A 20,666-nucleotide genomic window follows, 5' to 3' on the forward strand; every position below is an offset into this window, starting at 1 on the left:
GACTCAGAGGATGACATAACTGTTTATTGAGAAACAATTGGCTATATAAAGAAATACCACAATGCATGTAGTCTAGATATATTACATTATGGTTATACACTTTATGGTAGACTGCCCTCTCGCTCGCTAAGCAGGCTACATTGTGGCTGTTTTGTTCATCGCCTATAGGCTACACATTAGAAAAATGTTTTTTTTTATATAGACCTAGAAGGAATCAGAATATGTGGAAATTTAATTTTAGCCTATTTTAATACAATTCAAATTCTGCTTAGAGGGAATTATTTTCAACGGACATTATGACCTGAGCATAATTAATAATTATTAACTGCTTTAGCTACTGCTAGCTACCGTCTTCTTCTCCTTCGGTAAAACATGACACCGTTGTATTGTGGTATTGTGGAGGGCTTGGGCAGAAGCAGGAAGAGAACCCCGTCATGGGACCTTAAATCAGAAATATGGAATGGTAGTGAACGGTGTGAGAAGCTATTGTAAGCTAGACTGCAACGTAAACAACCAACACATGACACAGGGATCAGCTAGCTAGCTAACTACTGTACCAGTTAGCTAACATCTATGAACTCAAACTCCTTGTTCTCTGGTTGTAATTTAATTATACTGAAAGTAGGCTATACCAGTAGCGAAATAAAAGACAGAGTCTACAGTCTACTGTAGATATAAAAATACATTGATTGCAAGGTGCATGAATAAAGGCAGAACGTGAGACAGGGAATCCATTCTAGTACAAGGCTACTGCGTGCGTGCAAGACTGAGTGCGTTCACATTTTCCATTTCCAAACGGTTTTCCACCTCACCTAATTTCGCTGTTGATTGGTTTCAGCTAACGTTATATTATAGTAGCCTAGGTACAGTACTGGATATTAATTTAAACCGAAAATGGATTTTAGTAAATTAATCATCATTCCATTGTTATTGCTCCAGAATCAAATGACAACCGCTTTCATGATACTTTTGATCCTAACAGAAAGAGAAATACATCTCTAAGTATCTAAGTTAATATAGGCATATGAGAACGCATCATTTTGTACGGTAGGCTAGGCCTATGCGTCTTGTAATTGTAGCCTACTGTACAAAGTAAGGCGTTCAATAGGCCCTATTGAATTTCTTTTATAGCCTAAGTAGACAGTAGATAGACAGTTCTGTTCTTGCTGCAGCAAGGGGGGTATTCTTCTGTGGACACTGCGAGGGGCGCAGCCGGTGGCTGTTTGGAGGCCAGAGCGCGCAGCTCTTCAGCCAACTGGAGGATGTCGCGTCTGGGGAGGCTCTGCGTCTCTCCACCAGTCCCCAGCGAGTCCAAGCTATTCCCAATGAATAAAACTTATTTATAATAGCCTACATAGCGCGAAACTGTGCATATAATAGGCTGTAGCCAGCGCGAAACTGCGCATTCCCTATAGCCGTTCATTGAACAGCTGGCGGCCGGTATAAATAAATAAAAACATACACGATATTTTGTTATTTGAATGATCTTGAATATATATATATATTCAAGATCATTCAAATAACAAAATATTGTGTATGTTTTTTCATTTATAATTTAACAATAGGGGGTGCAACAGAACACAATTTTAGGGAAAGTCATTGACAGGCGGACTTCAATGTTTTATATATATAAAATATAGTTATGTGCAAATGAAAACCCACAATCGTCCTATGGACCTTACCCCGATTTTGGAAATCAGATAAAGGCGTTCACAAGACCATTTCAATAATCGCATTATTACAATTATCGGTTGATGTCTCACTGTCAAACCTGCCGCTATATGCACAAGATAGTTAATGTCCGGATATGATTGGCAATGAGTGATCTTTACTCATGGCGACTATTTCAATTTTGTATGGACCCACACCTCCGATCAAGCTTATTTTGTCTTTGTATCGGTGCTGAAGCCATATAGCCTATTGCGCTCAGACTTGGCTACATTAGCTGGTGCCCTGTCTTCAAATTTACTTCCGGGGTTTACGAGTAGCCTACCAGTTGAATGCGTTCCAGAAACAAAACGCAAAACCCTCACGTTCACCACATCTTTACTAACAAATATATTTACAATACTGTTATTTTGCGCATTTGACTTAACAGACACCACGTCTTGACCCGACGTCAGTTGCCGAGATAGATAGGCTACTGTAGGCCTAGATATATTATAGGTGTTCGTAATAATTAAATTACATCGAGATGGATAAAACATGTGTTTGAGAACAAGGTAATAATAACAATTAAACGTTATTTGTATAGCCCCTTTCATACAGATACCTTCAGCTCAAAGTGCTTTACAACAGAGCATTTAAATTAAAGAATTTGAAATTTAATGATGCTTCATTCGTAGACTATAGGAGAAAAACACTGAGCCCAGCCTGCTAAATCTACTCAAAGACGCCACCTGGCGGTGGTGCATCACTAAAACGAAATAACACCCGTCTGAAATCCCACGAGATTTCCAACGGGATTTCCCTGCCAAATACCGCGACGTGAAATGCTGCAGCAAGTTACATTTCTAACTTCCAACATCTGTAGTTTGATCAAACGAATAGTGCGTATAGACACGTTTGTGTGGTTTGCTAATATTATAGTGTGACGTGTGGAACGTGCCATGCCAACGTACGCAACAGACGTTTAAACGCCCGCACGTGTTAAGGCTGGCATGCCATGGTTTGACTCCTAAAACTGAAGCACATCTAGCATGATATTTTACAATGAAAAGCAAGATCAATTTATAGGCTACACAGGACGCATAATTACGCACAGCTGGGATTGATAATCATTAGGCTATGGAGCCCATCCTAGTTGATTGTAGGCTAATTAGTGTAGCCTACACTCACAATCCCTTTTGCGCCATAGCCTACTGTATGTGAAAATACAAAATACATTCTTATACTATTATAGCCTACGTGTTTTGGTGCTGATCCTCAGCACCCCTATGCTACAGCTAGTTGATGATGCGCGCTCTTATTTGAAAATGTAGCGATAGTGGAGATAAAACGACACATATCTAGGAAAAGTTATGCAAGGAGGGTCCTGGAATTTGATTGAGTGCAATAAATATTCTTAATTTTTATTCAATATGGACAAATGAGCCCCGCTCGCAGCTTCTAGTGCCCGCTGACTTAACACGAGCGTGCAAACGTTACATGCATGTGCGCAAAAATGGCACGGCACTTTTGACACGTCACCCTCTGAGAATGCGAGCGACTCGTAACGCGTGCGTATATGCACGCCTATTAATCAGCTCGCCAAAGTACCTTTATACACGCAATGCAGGCGACGAAAGCACTGAGTGTTTGTTACGCTGGCACGAATCACACCCCATAGTGCGTGCGTGCGTGTGTGCTGTGTCGCCCTCACTCACGTGTGTTTGTGTGTGTGTCACGCGTGGCCAAATAAAGACCCCTCGAGATCCAGAAAACTATCTTCTTCAAATGCCTATTCAAGTGCTGCGTGTGCTCGTTCGTAAATGCACTAAATAAAAATGAATTTACTCATACAATAGGTTACTTGAAACAACTTAAATAAAATAGACTCTATTTTTTTTCCCAAGTCATTTCACTCACTACCAAATCCATTTGTAATGTATATCAAACATTCCGATGTTAGGACTCCAGTTCCTCGTATGCATTGTGAGTTATGCATGCACAGTAGTTACATATGAGCTTTGCTGGTTAGCTATTTGTATACTTATAATCACATTCTGAACCTATTCATGATAATAAACATTCATACATTCATCATTCATATAAGTTAATATAATATCTATATATGTCCGTTATCCAGGTTTCCCCACAATATAGCAAATACACACTGTTTTTGTAATATTGGGTGATTTTAATCATACTACCCTGGGTTCGACGCACACGTTCTATAATAGTATGTGGAACCCAGCAGGACAGCTGACCTTCTGTATGCCAATGCTGACGAGGCACACAGCGGCACCCCTCTGCCCCCACTACGAACACCTGACCCCAGCCGGGTTTACCCACGGCCTCAGAACCGGCCTCGGGCTCAGAACCGGCCTCGGGCTCAGAGGCAGCCCACGACCAGGCGCTCCTGCGAGATCAGTGCGCCGCTTTGTGAATGACAAACCCCGGATAAACTGGCGACATCGAGGACCTCCTCAACGAGAGGAAGGGGGCCTTCAAAGACAGGAACCCCCGGAGCTGAGGAGCGTATGGAGGGAACTCGCACTCCACCTGAGAGAGACTGAGTCCTACAGGAGGGAAGGGGAGGACAACCAGCAGAACCACACCAGGGAGGTCTGGGAAGAGGGGAAGAACGTCACGGGCTGCGCTCAGAGAAACGGCAGCGCAACAGAGAGTAACGCGGAGAGAGAGCAGACAAGTTCAAGCTTCACGCCTTCGACACATCTTTAACCCCGCGACCGGGGAGACCTGCTGGATGACTCAGCAGCACGGCGCCGGCCAGACCGACTGCAGCGGAGCAGATCCCAGACCAGGGAGATGGTGGTGGAGTTTCACAGCTCTGGGCCCGTCCCATAACCAGTCCCCATTGAGGGGGTCGATGCTGAGGTGGTCGGGTCCTACAAGCGCCTCGGGCTGCAGCTGGATGACGAAATGGACCGGTCAGAGAACTCGGACGATCTATACAGGAAGGGGCAGAGGGGTCTCTATGTCCCGAGGAGGCTGAGGTTCTGGTCCATGCTGGTGTGCTGGGGAAGCAACATCGATGACAGTGATGCGATGCAGCTGGACAAAGCGGTTGTGGATCTGGAGAGATTCTGTGTGGAGGAGAGGTCTCAGATCCCTCGCTATCATCTGTGTTCTCACACCTCATTAAGCATTATAGGCAGCGGGATAGTGGAGGGTATACAGAGGTATACGTAGTGTATCTACTTCTTTATCCATGGACCCACAGTAGACCCACTTCTTTATCCATGGACCCACAGTAAACCCACTTCTTTATCCATGGACCCACAGTAGACCCACTTCTTTATCCATGGACCCACAATAGACCCACTTCTTTAAACACCACTAATGTTACAGGTTTTACATTTATGCTACAGGATACCCACTTCTTTATCCATGAACCCACAGTACTGTATACCCACTTCTTTATCCATGAACCCACAGTACTATATACCCACTTCTTTTAGTCAGAGTATTCCCACTTGTATAGTCACCCCTACACCCCTCATTATAGGAGGACTCAGTGCTGATATCTTGGCAGAGAGAGGGGTGCACAAAGTACTAAGCACAATAATTGTAATTGTCAGTATAAAAATGAATTTGTGTAAAGAGTTTTTTTTCTCTGGGCAATGGCATCACAATAAAGGCAATGGTATCTCATACTGCTGAGCATACCTAATCATTTGTTGAACTAGAAAAAACGCGTAGCGGCTAAATGCCTCCGCCAACAATGCAAGTTGCAGTTAACATTCAGTTGACCTTTGACATTTGAATACCAAAATCTAATCCAATTAATCTAATTAAGTCCAATTAGACATTTTGGCCAAATATGTACAAATTCTGGTCAAGCCTTTCTTGAGATATCGTGTTCAGCAGGCCAAAAACACCTTTTGTGAGGTCAGTGACCCTTGACCTTTGACCCACACAATGTAATCAGTTAATCCTTGAGTCCAACTGGACATTTTACCCAAATATGAACAAATTCCGTTAAATTCGCACTGAAACGGACGTTTGAGATCATCTAACTTCCGTAGTTTGACGTATTTCCGACGCAAACAAGCTATGAGGGTGGGACATATGTTTAGAGGAATCTGATTGGAACATTGACAAGTGGACGGGTTTTAAGAACTTTAGACAGATTCAATAGAAGGATAGCGTTGATTGACGGGTGGATGTTGTGAGATTATTAAAATCTAAGGTACCTGTTGTCGTCATTGCACGTGACCTACCGTTTTCCAGGAAGTAAGAAATTATATACTTTGTTATAAGATTACAACAAAAGTAGAATTTTGTAAATTTTTTGGCATACATCGTTGAATAGGTGAACACTATGACCAATTATGTGAACCAAAATGGGACAGAATGCTTTTTTCATTTCATTGCGACTTTAAGCCTTTCTTGAGATATTGTGTTCATCAGGCCAAAAACACATTTTGTGAGGTCACAGTGACCTTGAACTTTGACCTTTGACCACCAAAATCAAATCAGTTCTTCATTCAATCCAATTGGAAATTTTGGCCAAATACAGTATGAACACATTCTGTCAAGCCATTCCTGAGATATCGTGTTCACTAGGCCAAAAACGCTTTTGGGAGGTCAAAGTGACCCTTGACCTTTGACCCCCACGATCGCCTGGCGGAGGTATAAAAAGAAAGTTAATTTGATACATTTTTGGCTCATCTTTTTCCTAGGGTGCCAATAATTAAGTATGAAGAAACCGTACAGTACAGTGTGTACAGTACTTTAGGTGTACAAGGGCCTCTTTATTCATCACCTATGGATTCCTTGAAGAAGCTGAAGGTACCTGTCTCCCCCGGACGGACAGCTCAGGGTCGCCCCCGATACGCCCAACTATGTTGTGGTCACTCTCGCCATGGCGACAAAGGTAGATGGAGTGAGAGTGCACGTGGATGTTCATGAGGAAGTAGACGATCTTGCTCTGGATGTAGTCCTGCACCCGGTTGACCAGTAAACGCTGTCCCACATTCACCACCTGGATGAAAGGCAGGTCTCTAGGATGGGGGGGGTTCAGAAGAGAGGTTGCATCATCAGAGACCTGATATGACCTCTGTCCTGCTCAGATATGACCTCTGTCCTGCTCAGATATGACCTCTGTCCTGTTCAGATGAAGAGACGCTTTGAAGATCTCAAAGGAAAGAGGATGAATAATGAAGTAGAATATTCTCACACTAGCGAGTACCTGTATGTTATGACTCCATCTGTTACAGAAATCACAGTGGAAATACAGCCCGTTCTTCACTGCACAATTTGCACCACATTCCAACTCTGCCATAAAGTACTTTAGATGGACCTGGTTGTAATTAATATTATTCTATATAACCAGGCGTGTCAGTTAAAAACCTTTTTTACAATGACAGCCTAGCAACAGGCACACAGCCAGGGTGTGTAACAGACGGATATTTATCTTAAAGGAGAATGCTTGTTTTTAACAATCTGGGGCCTCATTTATAAACGTTGCGTAAGTACAAAAGCGTGCGTAACCCATGATGAGCAACTTTCTACGCAACCTTCAGTGTTTATAAAAAACGAGCTTAACGATAAGTTGGCGGAAGGTGTGCGTAACTCTACGCACACTCCGACCCTCCTGTAACTACTTTCCACGTTTCTGGAGAAAGGGGAAAACGCGACTCGGATGGCAGAGGGATGAAACTCGGGAAAGTCTGCGAAACACATGACATATTGAATAATAAATACATCGGTCGCTGCAAGAAACCCTCCAATGTGTCACACAGTTTAAACGGAATCAATCGCCACCGTAGCCTAATCACGAAATAATGTCGGCATTGCTTTGGATGTGTCTGTGAATTGACCCATTTGTGTCGTAATATAATGTTATGTTGAGGGCCTATTCATTTATAGGCTATCCCGAGAAGCATCACGGGCAGTAGCCTATGAATAAAAGCCACATTACGTTGATAACACAACACGACACAAGCCTATAGGCTTATCATAGTAATGATTCCGTATGTCGATAGCCTACAACTATAAGGCCTATACCGCACCAAACAAATGTTGCATTCGGCGTTGAAGTATATTTATTCAGTTAATCATTTATTTAGTTAATTATTTGTATGTTTAATTATCCACCTATTTATTCGTTAATGTATTTATGTATTTATAGCCTATATTTGATTAGGCTTTTATGTAAACCCGAATGACCACTGAGGCAAGCCGCAATTACAATGATGTTGAGCAGTGAATGGAAATGTCCTACTTGAGGCAACTGTAGGCTACATTAGGCTATATTGTACATCATCATATATCCTCATATTGTCTTATGATTGTCATGTAGCAGGCATGCGAGGAATGTGGGCCTAAAAACGCATGTCATCCCAATGCTCACATGCCGCTTTGGTAGAATTAGCTGTGCGCAAAACAGCGCATGGAGGTGATGCGTCTCCAAGTTGTAAGAACACAAGGGAGCAAGTTAGATTATTAATTTGCCGAATCTTCATGTGTGTAGCTATAATTACGCTTTATAGAATCACATGAAACTCATCCATGGACCCCATATATTTACAAGACCTCGATACAGGCACTGATATAGCTGGATTATAGTAGGCCATGACGCACGGGGCCTTGGATATGCCGGGACTTGGCACAGATGTTCTAATATGTGCTTGGCTATCCCGCAACATCCATTAGAACACGCAGCTTCTATAAGCCTACAGAATGTATTGAGAAAGTTTATGCACGATATCCCGGAAAATACACAAATTGGCTGCTGCAAAGAACCCTCAGATCTGTCGTACAGTTAAATTGGGGATACTTGCCTTAAGTAGTCACTATAGGCCTACATGTTTGCATTGTTATGGATGTCATTGTAAATTGACCCGTTTATACGTTGATAAGTTAAGCCTTTTATTCATGGGCCACCCTGTGAAGCATTAGGTTACGTGCAATATAGATCCAAATAGGCGTATCACTGACCATTTACAGGCAATTGTGGGCGTTAATTGGGGTGTGATCAGAACGCGCGTTCACGTGCGCCAAGTTAAGTGTTGATTGTGATTTATAAAGGGCAGCTGGCGTTGGCGTGGCCTAAGTGAACATGGGTTGTGATACGCAGCGTTTTATAAATCAGAGATTTTTTGTGCGTATATTTTCGTACTTACTTAGCTAAGCAAACTTAGTTACGTGGATTCTACGCAACGTTTAGAAATGAGGCCCCTGGACCTTATTTACGGCATATTATAAGACGTTTGACTCACTGAGATAAATTTGGTGTAATTCGGAGGCCTGTAGAAGAAATTTAAAATCCAGCGCGAGCCAAGTATATCCATGTAGTGGCGGCGGACGGGGCACTGAGAATGCAGCTTCTAAAAAATCTATTTTCTGCCGCAAAACGTTTTTTTTCATCAATCTGTCTTTATGAATCGCTAGTTGTGCTTGCATAGAGTGAGGGCTTGTTGTGGTTTTTCACATGCCTCTGTAATATGATCTTTAGAAACGTCTTTAGAAACGAAATAGCTTCCCCACTTGCTCCAGCAAGCATGTGCACAAGCTCCAAGTCTCACCACCGCCTGTTGCAACGTTGATTCGTAGCGCCACCTACTGGTTAAACTATGCAAGTACCTACTGACCTTTAAGGCGGGAGTGCATTTTCACAAGAGGAGAAAAGATGCCGGTGCCACTCTCTCTTACTTGTCGTGCTCGTCGGGGTCTAGCGGTTGGTAAGTCACTTTGTAACACTCTATCCTCTTCAGGAAGTCGTCCATGACGCTCTCTCGGTCACTCTCTGGGTAGTCTGGGCTGGACACCTTCACATCCTTCAGGAGAGAGAGGGACACTCAGTGGTGTGATCTCAGGGTCCTACTCAGCGGCTAGCAGGGGCAGGGCTGCTGTCACTGAGCTGCTGTGTCCGTGTCGGTTTTGCATTGTGTACCAGAATGTTTGCGGCGATGACGTCCGGATCGTCACACACAGACTCGACAAAAAACACCTGCAAAAAAACATACCACTCAGACCATATACAGTATAAATATACAGTATTATCTCCTTTAAAACAACGGAAACTTGTGAATATTATATAAAGTATGGATTACGATTAGAGTGACAATAAGGACAGCACGCAAGAACAACCAACACAGACCTTGTAAGCGTTGTCCCGAACAAAGTGAAGTATCAGGTTCCTGCGCTCCCTGGTAGTGTTGGTGGCATCAAAAACCTGAGACACATTTCACAAGGGCCAAATAAACCACATCCACTTATGAACTAGTATAATCTAACACAGGGGTGCCCACACCTTTTCAGCTTGGGAGCTACTTTTAAAATGACCAAGTCCAAATGATCTACCTACATTAAAAATGCTAAACATATTTATATATATATATATATACACTGAGTATATCTTATGTTGGTGTACCTTGCATACCTGCATGAACCCGTATGGCACAATACAACACAACATTTTTGGTCATTAGCCTACCTTACTCTGATGACTTGCACTGAATGGAATCAGCCAGGGTTGCATAGTCCAGGCAGTAGCTGCTGGTAGCCATCCTCAAGCAGGCTTCCAAATGATCATCAGTCATGGTGGAACGGTATTTGGACTTAATAATCTTCATGTGGGAAAAGGCTGACTCACATAAATAAGTGGAGCCAAATAATGCAGTCAAGAAGGTAGCACATTTCCTCATGTTTGGGTACTTTTCCTCTGTGAGTAAGTTCCAGAACTGTCCATGAGCCCTGGCCTTCAGCTGAATGTCAGCTTGTAGTGTCAACATCTCGTCCTCCACTCCAGACGGGTTCAGGTGAAACAGCGTTGCGATTTTTGATGCGAGTGAATCAACCTCAACATCTTCCTGAAATGGGTAGCACATAAATGTAGCGACTGGCTCGAGTACAGCAAAGTCTTGAAAGCGTTTGTCAAACTCTGATACAATTGTCCCAATCTGCTCTGCGAAACGCGCACTGTCAAGTTGCGCACAAGCCTTCTTTTGCATCTCCAACTCTGACGCAAGGTTTTGGAAGTTCGCCAAATCATGGCGCTGCAGTTTTGAGGACACATGTTGCAATTTTCGTTTGAAAGCATTAACTGACCTAATTATTGACCACGGTTTTTTCTTTTCCTTGCAGCTCTAAATTAAGATCATTCAACATGTTGGTCAGATCGGTTAAAAATGCCAAGTCCAGCAGCCACTGATCGTCATTTAGTTGGTTGTATTCTGCATGTTTAGTGACAAGGAGAAACTCCTTTATCTCCGGACAGAGCTCTCGGAACTGAGGGAAGTTAGTGTCGTACGTTCTGTGAACGGTCCGAAAGTGCCGCTCCACATTTCCCTTCTTCGAAATGGCGATAGCAGATTTGCAGATTAGACAAACGCACTTCGAATATGACATCGTGAAAAAAAAGTCCTCCTCCCATTCTGTATGAAAGTTGTACGTTTTTGGTTTCTTACTTGGTCCAGCTTCCCCACTCATTTTTATACCCTTTTTAATAGTAAAATTTGAAGGCTAACTAGGTAGGCTAATCAGCTCGCCGGAGATTTGCAACTGGCGCGCATGCGTGGTGAACCGTGTGTTTGAAAAGATGAGATCTCAGACTGGCATACCTGTACGTCAATCAAGTGGCAAATGCCATAGTGAGGATGGATGATAGGCTAACCTTTTTTTGGGGGGCGGGGGGTGTTTATTATTTTTTTTCAATGCCATGCGATCTACCCACACTACCTTTGCGATCGACCGGTCGATCGCGATCGACGTATTGGGCACCCCTGATCTAACACATGTAGCACCAACATTCAGTTATAAGTTTGGAACACTTGAATTGTCAGTTGAACAGTTCTGTGTTTAAACAGGCCGTTATCTGCTGGTAAAGCCCCAAGTAAAAAGTATTTTTAAAGTATTTAGAATGTTCTGTGTAAACTTACAGCGATCTGTCCCCCCTCCTCAGTCAGATAGGCCTTGACATCCTGCAGCGCCACCAGAGCACACTGCCTGAGAACACAGTCAACACAAACACAGTCAGCACAAACACAGTCAACACAAACACAGTCAACACCAACACAGTCAACACAAACACAGTCAACACAAACACAGCACCAACCCAGTCAGCACAAACACAGTCAGCACAAACACAGTCAACAAAAACACAGTCAGGACAAACACAGTCAGCACAAACACAGTCAGCAAACACAGTCAAGACAAACACAGTCAGCACAGACAGGACAAACACAGTCAACACAAACACCGTCAACACAAACTCAGTCAACACCAACACAGTCAACAAAAACACAGTCAGGTCAAACACAGTCAACACCAACATAGTCAGCACAAACACAGTCAACATAAACACAGTCAACACAAACACAGTCAACACAAACACAGTCATCACCAACAAAGTCAACACAAACACAGTCAACACAAACACAGTCAGCACAAACACAGTCAGGACAAACACAGTCAGCACAAACACAGTCAGGACAAACACAGTCAGCACAAACACAGTCAGCACCAACACAGTCAGCACAAACACAGTCAGCACAAACACAGTCAACACCAACACGGTCAGCACAAACACAGTCAACACAAACACAGTTAACACCAACACAGTCAGCACAAACACAGTCAGGACAAACAGTCAGCACAAACACAGTCAACACAAACACAGTCAGCACAAACACAGTCAACACAAACACAGTCAGCACAAACACAGTCAGCACAAACACAGTCAGGACAAAAAGTCAACACAAACACAGTCAGCACAAACACAGTCAACACAAACACAGTCAGCACAAACACAGTCAGCACAAACACAGTCAGGACAAACAGTCAACACAAACACAGTCAACACAAACACAGTCAGCACCAACACAGTCAGCACAAACACAGTCAACACCAACACAGTCAGGACAAACACAGTCAGGACAAACAATCAGCACAAACACAGTCAACACAAACACAGTCAGGACAAACAGTCAGCACAAACACAGTCAACACAAACACAGTCAACACAAACACAGTCAACACAAACACAGTTAGGACAAACACAGTCAGCACCAACACAGTCAGCACAAAAACAGTCAGCACAAACACAGTCAACACCAACACAGTCAGCACAAACACAGTCAGGACAAACAGTCAGCACAAACACAGTCAACACAAACACAGTCAGGACAAACACAGTCAGCACAAACACAGTCAACACAAACACAGTCAACAAACACAGTCAACACAAACACAGTCAGGACAAACAGTCAGCACAAACACAGTCAGCAAACACAGTCAACACAAACACAGTCAGGACAAACAGTCAGCACAAACACAGTCAACAGAAACACAGTCAGGACAAACACAGTCAACACAAACACAGTCAGCACAAACACAGTCAACACCAACACAGTCAACACAAACATACGACAAACACAGTCAACACAAACACAGTCAGGACAAACACAGTCAGCACCAACACAGTCAGCACAAACACAGTCAGCACAAACACAGTCAACACCAAAATAGTCAGCACAAACACAGTCAACACAAACACAGTCAACACCAACACAGTCAGCACCAACACAGTCAGGACAAACAGTCAGCACCAACACAGTCAACACAAACACAGTCAACAAACACAGTCAACACAAACACAGTCAGCACAAACGCAGTCAGGACAAACACAGACAGCACAAACAGTCAGGACAAACACAGTCAGCACAAACACAGTCAGGACAAACACAGTCAGGACAAACAGTCAACACAAACACAGTCAACAAGTTACAGTCAGGACAAACACAGTCAGCACAAACACAGTCAGGACAAACAGTCAACACAAACACAGTCAGCAAACACAGTCAGGACAAACACAGTCAGCAAACACAGTCAACAAAACAACAAAGGGCTGTCAACAAAGCTGTGAACAACAAGACAACAACGGCCCATCGACAAAGCTGTAAACAACACGACAACAACGGTCCGTCGACAAAGCTGTAAACAACAAGACAACAACAGGCCGTCGACAAAGCTGTGAACAACAAGACAACAACGGGCCGTCGACAAAGCTGTGAACAACAAGACAACAACGGGCCGTCAACAAAGCTGTGAACAACGGAGCTGCATGACGCATCCCCTGACATCTTCACAGGCACAGAGCACTTGATATCAAAGCAATTCCAACGAAGCATCTTTGAATATCACTCATGAAACAACAGCATATCTAAATGGCTCAATAATTCATATCACTGGAGGGCTTCCATACAGCCGCTTCCACACATCCGTAGAGCGCCAAGCAGTACACAATAAACTGCAGGTGAGAGAAATGGGAGCCTGCCAATTAGACTCCCTGTAAAACTAATGACATGCTTTGTTCTGATTTAGTAGGGAGCCTTGTAAACTACAGAAGGTTGTTTTTTAATACAGATTGCACGTGCCTGGCAAGTAATGGAGAGCTCCTGTTTCGGAACCCCCCCCCCCCTCACACACACGCTCCTCCCCAACCAGCTCACTCCTCTGTCCCTGTCTGACTGCAGGGTGCAGGGTGAGGAGGAGGACACTCACTTCCTGATCCTCATGGCCTCCTCGTTGTCATGTCTGAAGAAGTCGTAGGACTTGTAGGACTTGACAGCTTCTCTCCTGTAGACTCCCAGGTTGAACACTGTGAGGACGACAAGACTTTTCACTGAACCCTCTCGGTCAAACTGGCTCTGTAGATACCTGTAGGTGCTCGAAATAGAAACTTTTTGCAGAAAAGTATCACTTATATGAATGTGTTATTGCTCTGACCAACACAGACTCAATAAGACTCAAAACACAATAAGACACATTGTTAAAACCCTTCTCTTTGTTTACCGTGGGGCGGAGTCGCTGCCCACTTTTCACCGCAGGCTTGAAACTCAACTCTTCAAGAAATACTACTAGGATCCTCCCTATTTCTATTTTGCTACTCATGCACTTTGGCTTCAGATTATGCTCGTAGTCAGTTGTTTAGAAAGGAGATATGGTGAGTAGGAGTAAACTGACGTCCTTTAAATGCAGTTATTAAGTTGCTTGGATAAAAGCGTCTGCTAAATGACTAATGTAATGTGATGTAATGCGTTAGTACTGTGAGGGGGGTGTGAATTCCTTCTCAATGTGTGGTCCGGTGTTAACCCCATCTAAATAAATACACGTTCCTTTACAGGAACTGCAATCTATGCCGCTGAATTCGACCCCGCGTGACGGCAGTGTACGAACCCTTGGTTGGCACCCCTATCCAGTTGAGATAGCGCGTCAGCTTCTTAGACATGTAGGTCTTTCCTCTGGCAGGCAGGCCCACCATCACAATCACCGTTGGCGAGTTGGTCATGTAGGACGCCCACGCTGCGGACACACAGACACAGCTTCTCAGATTCACGCTGCTGTTATGGTGCGTTCGTTTGTGGTCGGACGTGGCAAGTCGCAAGTGGCAAAATACCTACCTCCGACCTGTGTGCATTCGAGCTATAGCGAATGATATGATGATGATATGATATGATATTGACATCAGCTGGCAACTGGGGGCTGGGAAACATATCCGAATTTGCGACGAGGAAGTGTGAGTTCATGCGGCGTTTTATTTAATCATTCCTAGTAGCAAGTCGCTAATTTGCCACCTCCTAGTTATAAACGAACGCACCATAAATACAGGTTCAGAGATCAGTTTATTGCCATGGTAGTTTACATATACTAGGAATTTGTTTAGGTTGATGGTGTACAGTATACACGGAGACGACATTAGACAGGGTGCAGGACAGCGCAAAGACAGTGCAAAGACAGGACAGTGCAAAGAACAAAATACAATGTATCCCCCCCCAAAAACGTACAAATGCAAAAAGATTAATTGCAAGAGGGGCCGGTCCATATAGGCTTACATTCCCATGTCCACCCAGAGCTCCTTAACATGTGGTTTGCTTTTCCTCAAACAGCAGGTGTTTTGCTGACTGCCCAGGCACTATTAACTATGTGGTAAGAAGATATATTCAAAGCAAAGGCTGGACCTTTTGGAGAAGGTTACTGAAATGGATGTGCTCTGTTCTGGTAATACAGAAAAATCCAAAGAAAAATCCAAAGAAAAGACCCCATTTCTTTCTCCACAAAAGCCCGACCCCACCTCAACGCAGACTACTGCGCTCAGCAAGACCGGACCTGACTCCCACATTCTGTACATTCATAAAAACAGCTGTCTCAAACTCAGATGGGCAAGCAAACAGTAAAGGCACGAGCAACAGAACCGTGGAGCAAGTTTCTGATTACAGATTCCTAAAGTCGCACTGAAATGAAAAAAGCATTCTGTCCCATTTTGGTTCACATAATTGGTCATAGTGTTCACCTATTCAACGATGTATGCCAAAAAATGTACAAAATTCTACTTTTGTTGTAATCTTACAGTATATCAAAGTATATAATTTCTTGGAAAACGGTAGGTCACGTGCAATGACGACAACAGGTACCTTAGATTTTAGGCCAATAATCTCACGACATCCACCCGTCAATCAACGCTATCCTTCTATCGAATCTCTATAAAATTCTCAAAACCCGTCCACTTGTCAATGTTCCAATCAAAGTCCTCTAAACATATGTCCCACCCTCATAGCTTGTTTGCGTCGGAAGTACGTCAAACTACGGAAGTTAGATGATCTCAAACGTCCGTTTCAGTGCGACTTTAAGATGAACTGGCAGGTTAAAGCCTAATTAACTTCCCTGAGCATGCCTGTGTTTCCACAACTAATCTAGTTTGAGCAGCACGGTGACGTCTCTGCTCTAGGTTATAGCGCCTTTCTACGCCAAGGAGGCGGGCTTACTGTGTACTCTATACTTTCAAAGAGAAGGGTCCAGCTGCAGGCTTGCAGGCTGCAGTTTCAGGGCTGCAGAAATAAGGCTGCAGAAATAGGGCCCGCAACAGTGCCACATAGTGGATACTATTGGTAGTGCTTGCAGACTGCAGAAATAGGACCCTTTATTTTCGCACAGCGCCACCCAGTGAATTGAAGCAGTGCTTGATACTATTGATACTATGTTTTCAATTTGTAGCACTTTGAGATTTCTTTAAATGTAAAGTGCAATACAAATTCAATGTATTATTATTATTATTAGGGGCCAGGCAGCGTAGCTGCCGGAACCCTATTGTATTTGCCTATATTATTATTCTCCATCTTCCACTGAAGTCTAACTTCCCGTGGACAAAAAATCACCAAAATTTGCACAAAGCTCCAGTACTATACCCAAAGTCCTCAACCTGCAAAACTGTAAAACCTATCAAACCTATCTCCTCCCACATTTTTTGTTCAATTGACACCAAAATTGATATACTGTATCTTCAGACTGTCCTTACCAAAGGATCCTCACAGATTTTTGAAATATGAAAAATAGAGCCCACAGCACTTCAAAAAGTTTTACTGTTAACAGTTCTGTATACAGTTCCTATTAATTCTCGCCAAATCAATGTCTGATCATCCTCATAAAAAGTGACAACATTGGCCACATATCCAAGATGTAGTATGATTTTTTTCAGAATTTTATCTCAAAAATTGAATTTTTTAAAATATGTTTAATTCTGTCCTCTGAAACCAACACTTCATACAGAGAAAACTACGTTACCCACAATCCAACGCAAGCTCCACGAATCTGAGACATCGCTGTTGGCAACCCTACCCCCCCCCGCCGAGGATTACAATGACTAAATCGATTGATTGGCAACTGACTGAGTACACAGCTGCTGAAGTTAATGTTCAATTATGAAGAAAAGCAAACAAAACCTGTAAAAATTAATAAACATATCTCATCCCACATTTTTCAATCAATTAACACCACACAACTTGCTCCACTGGATGTTCAGACTGTAATTCACAAACTCATTGACCAGATTGTTGAATTATCAAAATCAATCTTACAATGCATCAAAATGTTTTGCAAATGTTTTTTACGATACGATACGAATGTACAAAATTAACATTGGAATGTCAACTTTCTTGTTGTCCTCCTATTCGCTCGCTTATTGCTCCTAAACTTGTCGCAAATTGCCTGGCCCCGCCTCATCGCTGCGTAGCAGCTTTAATTATTATTATTATTGGAAGGTCACACCCTTTAATGCTGATTGGTCCTCAGTTTTTGTTAATAACTTTGGTTCTAAAGGTCACAGATCTACGATGACTGGTCCCTGCCGGCGCTTGACTGGTCCGTGGCCGGCCAGACTGGCACATGACTGGTCCGTGCCAATGTTGGGTTGTACTGGCACAGCCTGCCACAGTCTAGTACAGCCTATAGCCTACAGCCTGTCACAGCAGAGTACAGCCTAGTTGTTACCTGCTACCTGCCAAGTGATAAGCCACTTGCAATCCATTGATTTATCAATTAAGTTCAGGTGCACACTGTGTCAGGGCAGCGTTCAGTCCCAACAAAATGTAGCAAAACATTTATTTGAACAGCATTGAACACCCTTTTGTGTTTGCAAGGTGTACACACTTTGTTACACCTTTTGTTAAATATTAAATTCATCGTCATTGTTCTATTATCCTCATGTTTGGTTTTGTTTGTCTTTCATGTTTTCAATCTGTAGCACTTTGAGATTTCTTTAAATGTAAAGTGCAATACAAATTCGATTTATTATTATTATTAGTAGTAGTAGTAGTAGTAGTATGATGATGATGATTATTATTATTACTTTGCACACAGTACAGTACAGTACAGTGACATGCGCGTCATGAGCCAGTCAGACAAACATGGACGACAAACCAAACGTAAGTAACTAACATGCGTTGAGTTTAATTTATTTAAAATGCGATGTAAATATAGGATAATTTCCCAACAAAATGAACAATATGAAGCCGCATGGGATTTTGTGTAACATTAATGTTAAGCTAACAATGACGATATGGTATTAAGGGCACTAACGGCGATGAGCCCTGAAACTGCTGCCTGCAGCACTACCAATAATATCCACTGGGTGGTGCTGTTGCGGGCCCTATTTCTGCAGCCCTGAAACTGCAGCTCTGAAACTGCAGCCTGCAGCTGGATACTATTGCTATCAAAACCAGTGAGGAACAAAATGGGTCTACGATACGATACGTCAGAGATGCGGACTCGAGTCTGCGACTTGCACTCGAGTCGCACTTAAAGCTACATGAGATAACTCGGCACTTTGGCGGCCCCTCTGGTTGTGATAAAATCAGCACTGCATTTTAAGAACCACACTTCACACAATCCCCCACTCACTCGCTGTAATGATGGGGAAAAAATTATAACAAACGCGCATGGCGCAGACTGGAATGGAAGATTGTAGCTACTTTCTGGAAGGATGGCTTCAATGCAGGTAAATGCCGGTCTTCTTTCTTTTATGTGCATGTAGATTTCGTTTCGCGGGGCAAAGTGTTCCTGATATTGTGACACACAAAACGCGTCACTTCCGCTTCCACCAAAAGATTTCCCGCCAGTGTACTAGCCAGTACATCGAAATACTAAAATAATAAATTCACGGGGTCTCATGCAGTCTCATGTCATGAAAACGATTTTTGGGGTCTTACTAAGGTCAATTCATAAACTAATAGCAAGTAACGGTCAATATTGAACTACAATAAAGTTATCTCATTGAGCTTGAAGTCGCACACACATGCAACTTCAGACTTGACTGAGTCTCTTCCTCAAAACACTTGACTCCTACTCGACATTTGGGACTCATGAACAATGTATTTATTTTCTGTATTTTTTATTTACTTTATTTTTGGGGACGCATTACCAGAAATGCTGTAGGGTGCATTTTGTGGCAGGTGCGCGCGGCCACAGACAGCAACGACACCATCATGGCGAGCACACAACGTTTGTTATAAGCATTGGTTATAAATACTTCATCCAGGGGCCAAATAAAAGAAGTGCAGTCTTCAAAATCTGTGGGCTAAACATAAAAGATGCTGGATCCACGACATCAAATATTCTTCGGCACCTGAAAACCCACCCAAATAGGTTAGTCACATGTTAACGTTAACTAACGTTACACACATTCGTCAGTCACTCGTATGTGTTGCTTAACGTTTGTGCCTATGGATAATAGAGCTGTCAAAAGTGCCATGAAATTGAGTTCGAATATATTCAAATTAATTTAGTAGAGTTCGAACGATATTCGAATTTGTTTTGTTTTTTTAAAGATTTCTCATGAATATAATAGCCTTATAAAATAACCCTTGACTGTAATATTGTACTGTGAACACTTACTTCTCGCTGTTCAACGTGTTCAATGACAGGTTCACAAGGCCAAATCGAACACATCCAATCATCTTAATTGCACGATGTGTCCTGAACAGCTTACACTGCTGGGTATTCAGGTACTAATAGCAGATAATGGATTCAGATCAGGTTGATATTTAATGACAATGGCTTACCATTTCATCTAAACACCAAGGTACCATACTGGAGCATAGCAGTCAGGAGAAAGACAGACAGGAGAGGCCTGGCTGACCTCCTACTTACATTTCTCTGTAGTCCTCTTCACGTCTGCTGCGTTTTCCTCGGCTGTGGATCTCTGCTGGCTGGCAGCCATGATTGTCTGGGGCTGTCTGTTGGGCTGCGAGGCTGAGGATAGCTCATCTGCTCTGCTGAGGTTTCTGCACAGGATGACAATTCTTTGAGACACACATAAGGGTACTTTCCCCATAGACATCCACTGTAGAAGCACTTTGTTTGCACTTTCAACCCACGTTTGTTTGCGCTTCCGACCCTTTCACTTATAGGACGAATAGCGCATAACGTTATAGGCAAAAGAACGGCTGATTGATAGCCTAATCCATATTGATTTGGCATTGAGCTGAAAGTTACAGTAGCCTACACCGAGAAATTGTAAGCCAACGCAATTTGACCTAACTTACAGATGTGGAAATTGTTTATTGTTCTGGATCTGAATGGCTTAACATTTCAACCCTGTTAGTAGAGGACTGGCTCATCAGAATAATGAACCACAGCATCATCAGCATCCGTTTTAGCCGACATAAATCGAATTAGCTCTCTTACGGGGCAACTTAATCGCTTTACATTTATTAACAAAACAT

At 42.9% G+C, this 20,666-nt stretch overlaps 1 protein-coding gene across 1 annotated transcript in view; it reads right to left on the reverse strand.

Moving 5' to 3' along the window:
* The window catches only part of LOC311307264 (6-phosphofructo-2-kinase/fructose-2,6-bisphosphatase 2-like), a gene marked incomplete at its 5' end in the record, with an annotated part of 58,738 nt that extends 38,577 nt beyond the window's left edge, over window positions 1-20,161 (reverse strand). Inside the window, 8 exons of the mRNA XM_084436061.1 lie at window positions 6,461-6,668; window positions 9,322-9,446; window positions 9,563-9,619; window positions 9,770-9,844; window positions 11,550-11,616; window positions 14,173-14,269; window positions 14,848-14,973; window positions 20,092-20,161. Coding sequence (XP_084292187.1) covers window positions 6,461-6,668; window positions 9,322-9,446; window positions 9,563-9,619; window positions 9,770-9,844; window positions 11,550-11,616; window positions 14,173-14,269; window positions 14,848-14,973; window positions 20,092-20,161 — 825 coding nt within the window. The remainder of the gene's footprint in view (window positions 1-6,460; window positions 6,669-9,321; window positions 9,447-9,562; window positions 9,620-9,769; window positions 9,845-11,549; window positions 11,617-14,172; window positions 14,270-14,847; window positions 14,974-20,091) is intronic.
* Window positions 20,162-20,666: the final 505 nt, after the last annotated feature.

This window comes from Borostomias antarcticus (assembly GCF_949987555.1).
Source record: "Borostomias antarcticus genome assembly, chromosome: 3".
Classification (NCBI taxonomy): Eukaryota; Metazoa; Chordata; class Actinopteri; order Stomiiformes; family Stomiidae; genus Borostomias; species Borostomias antarcticus.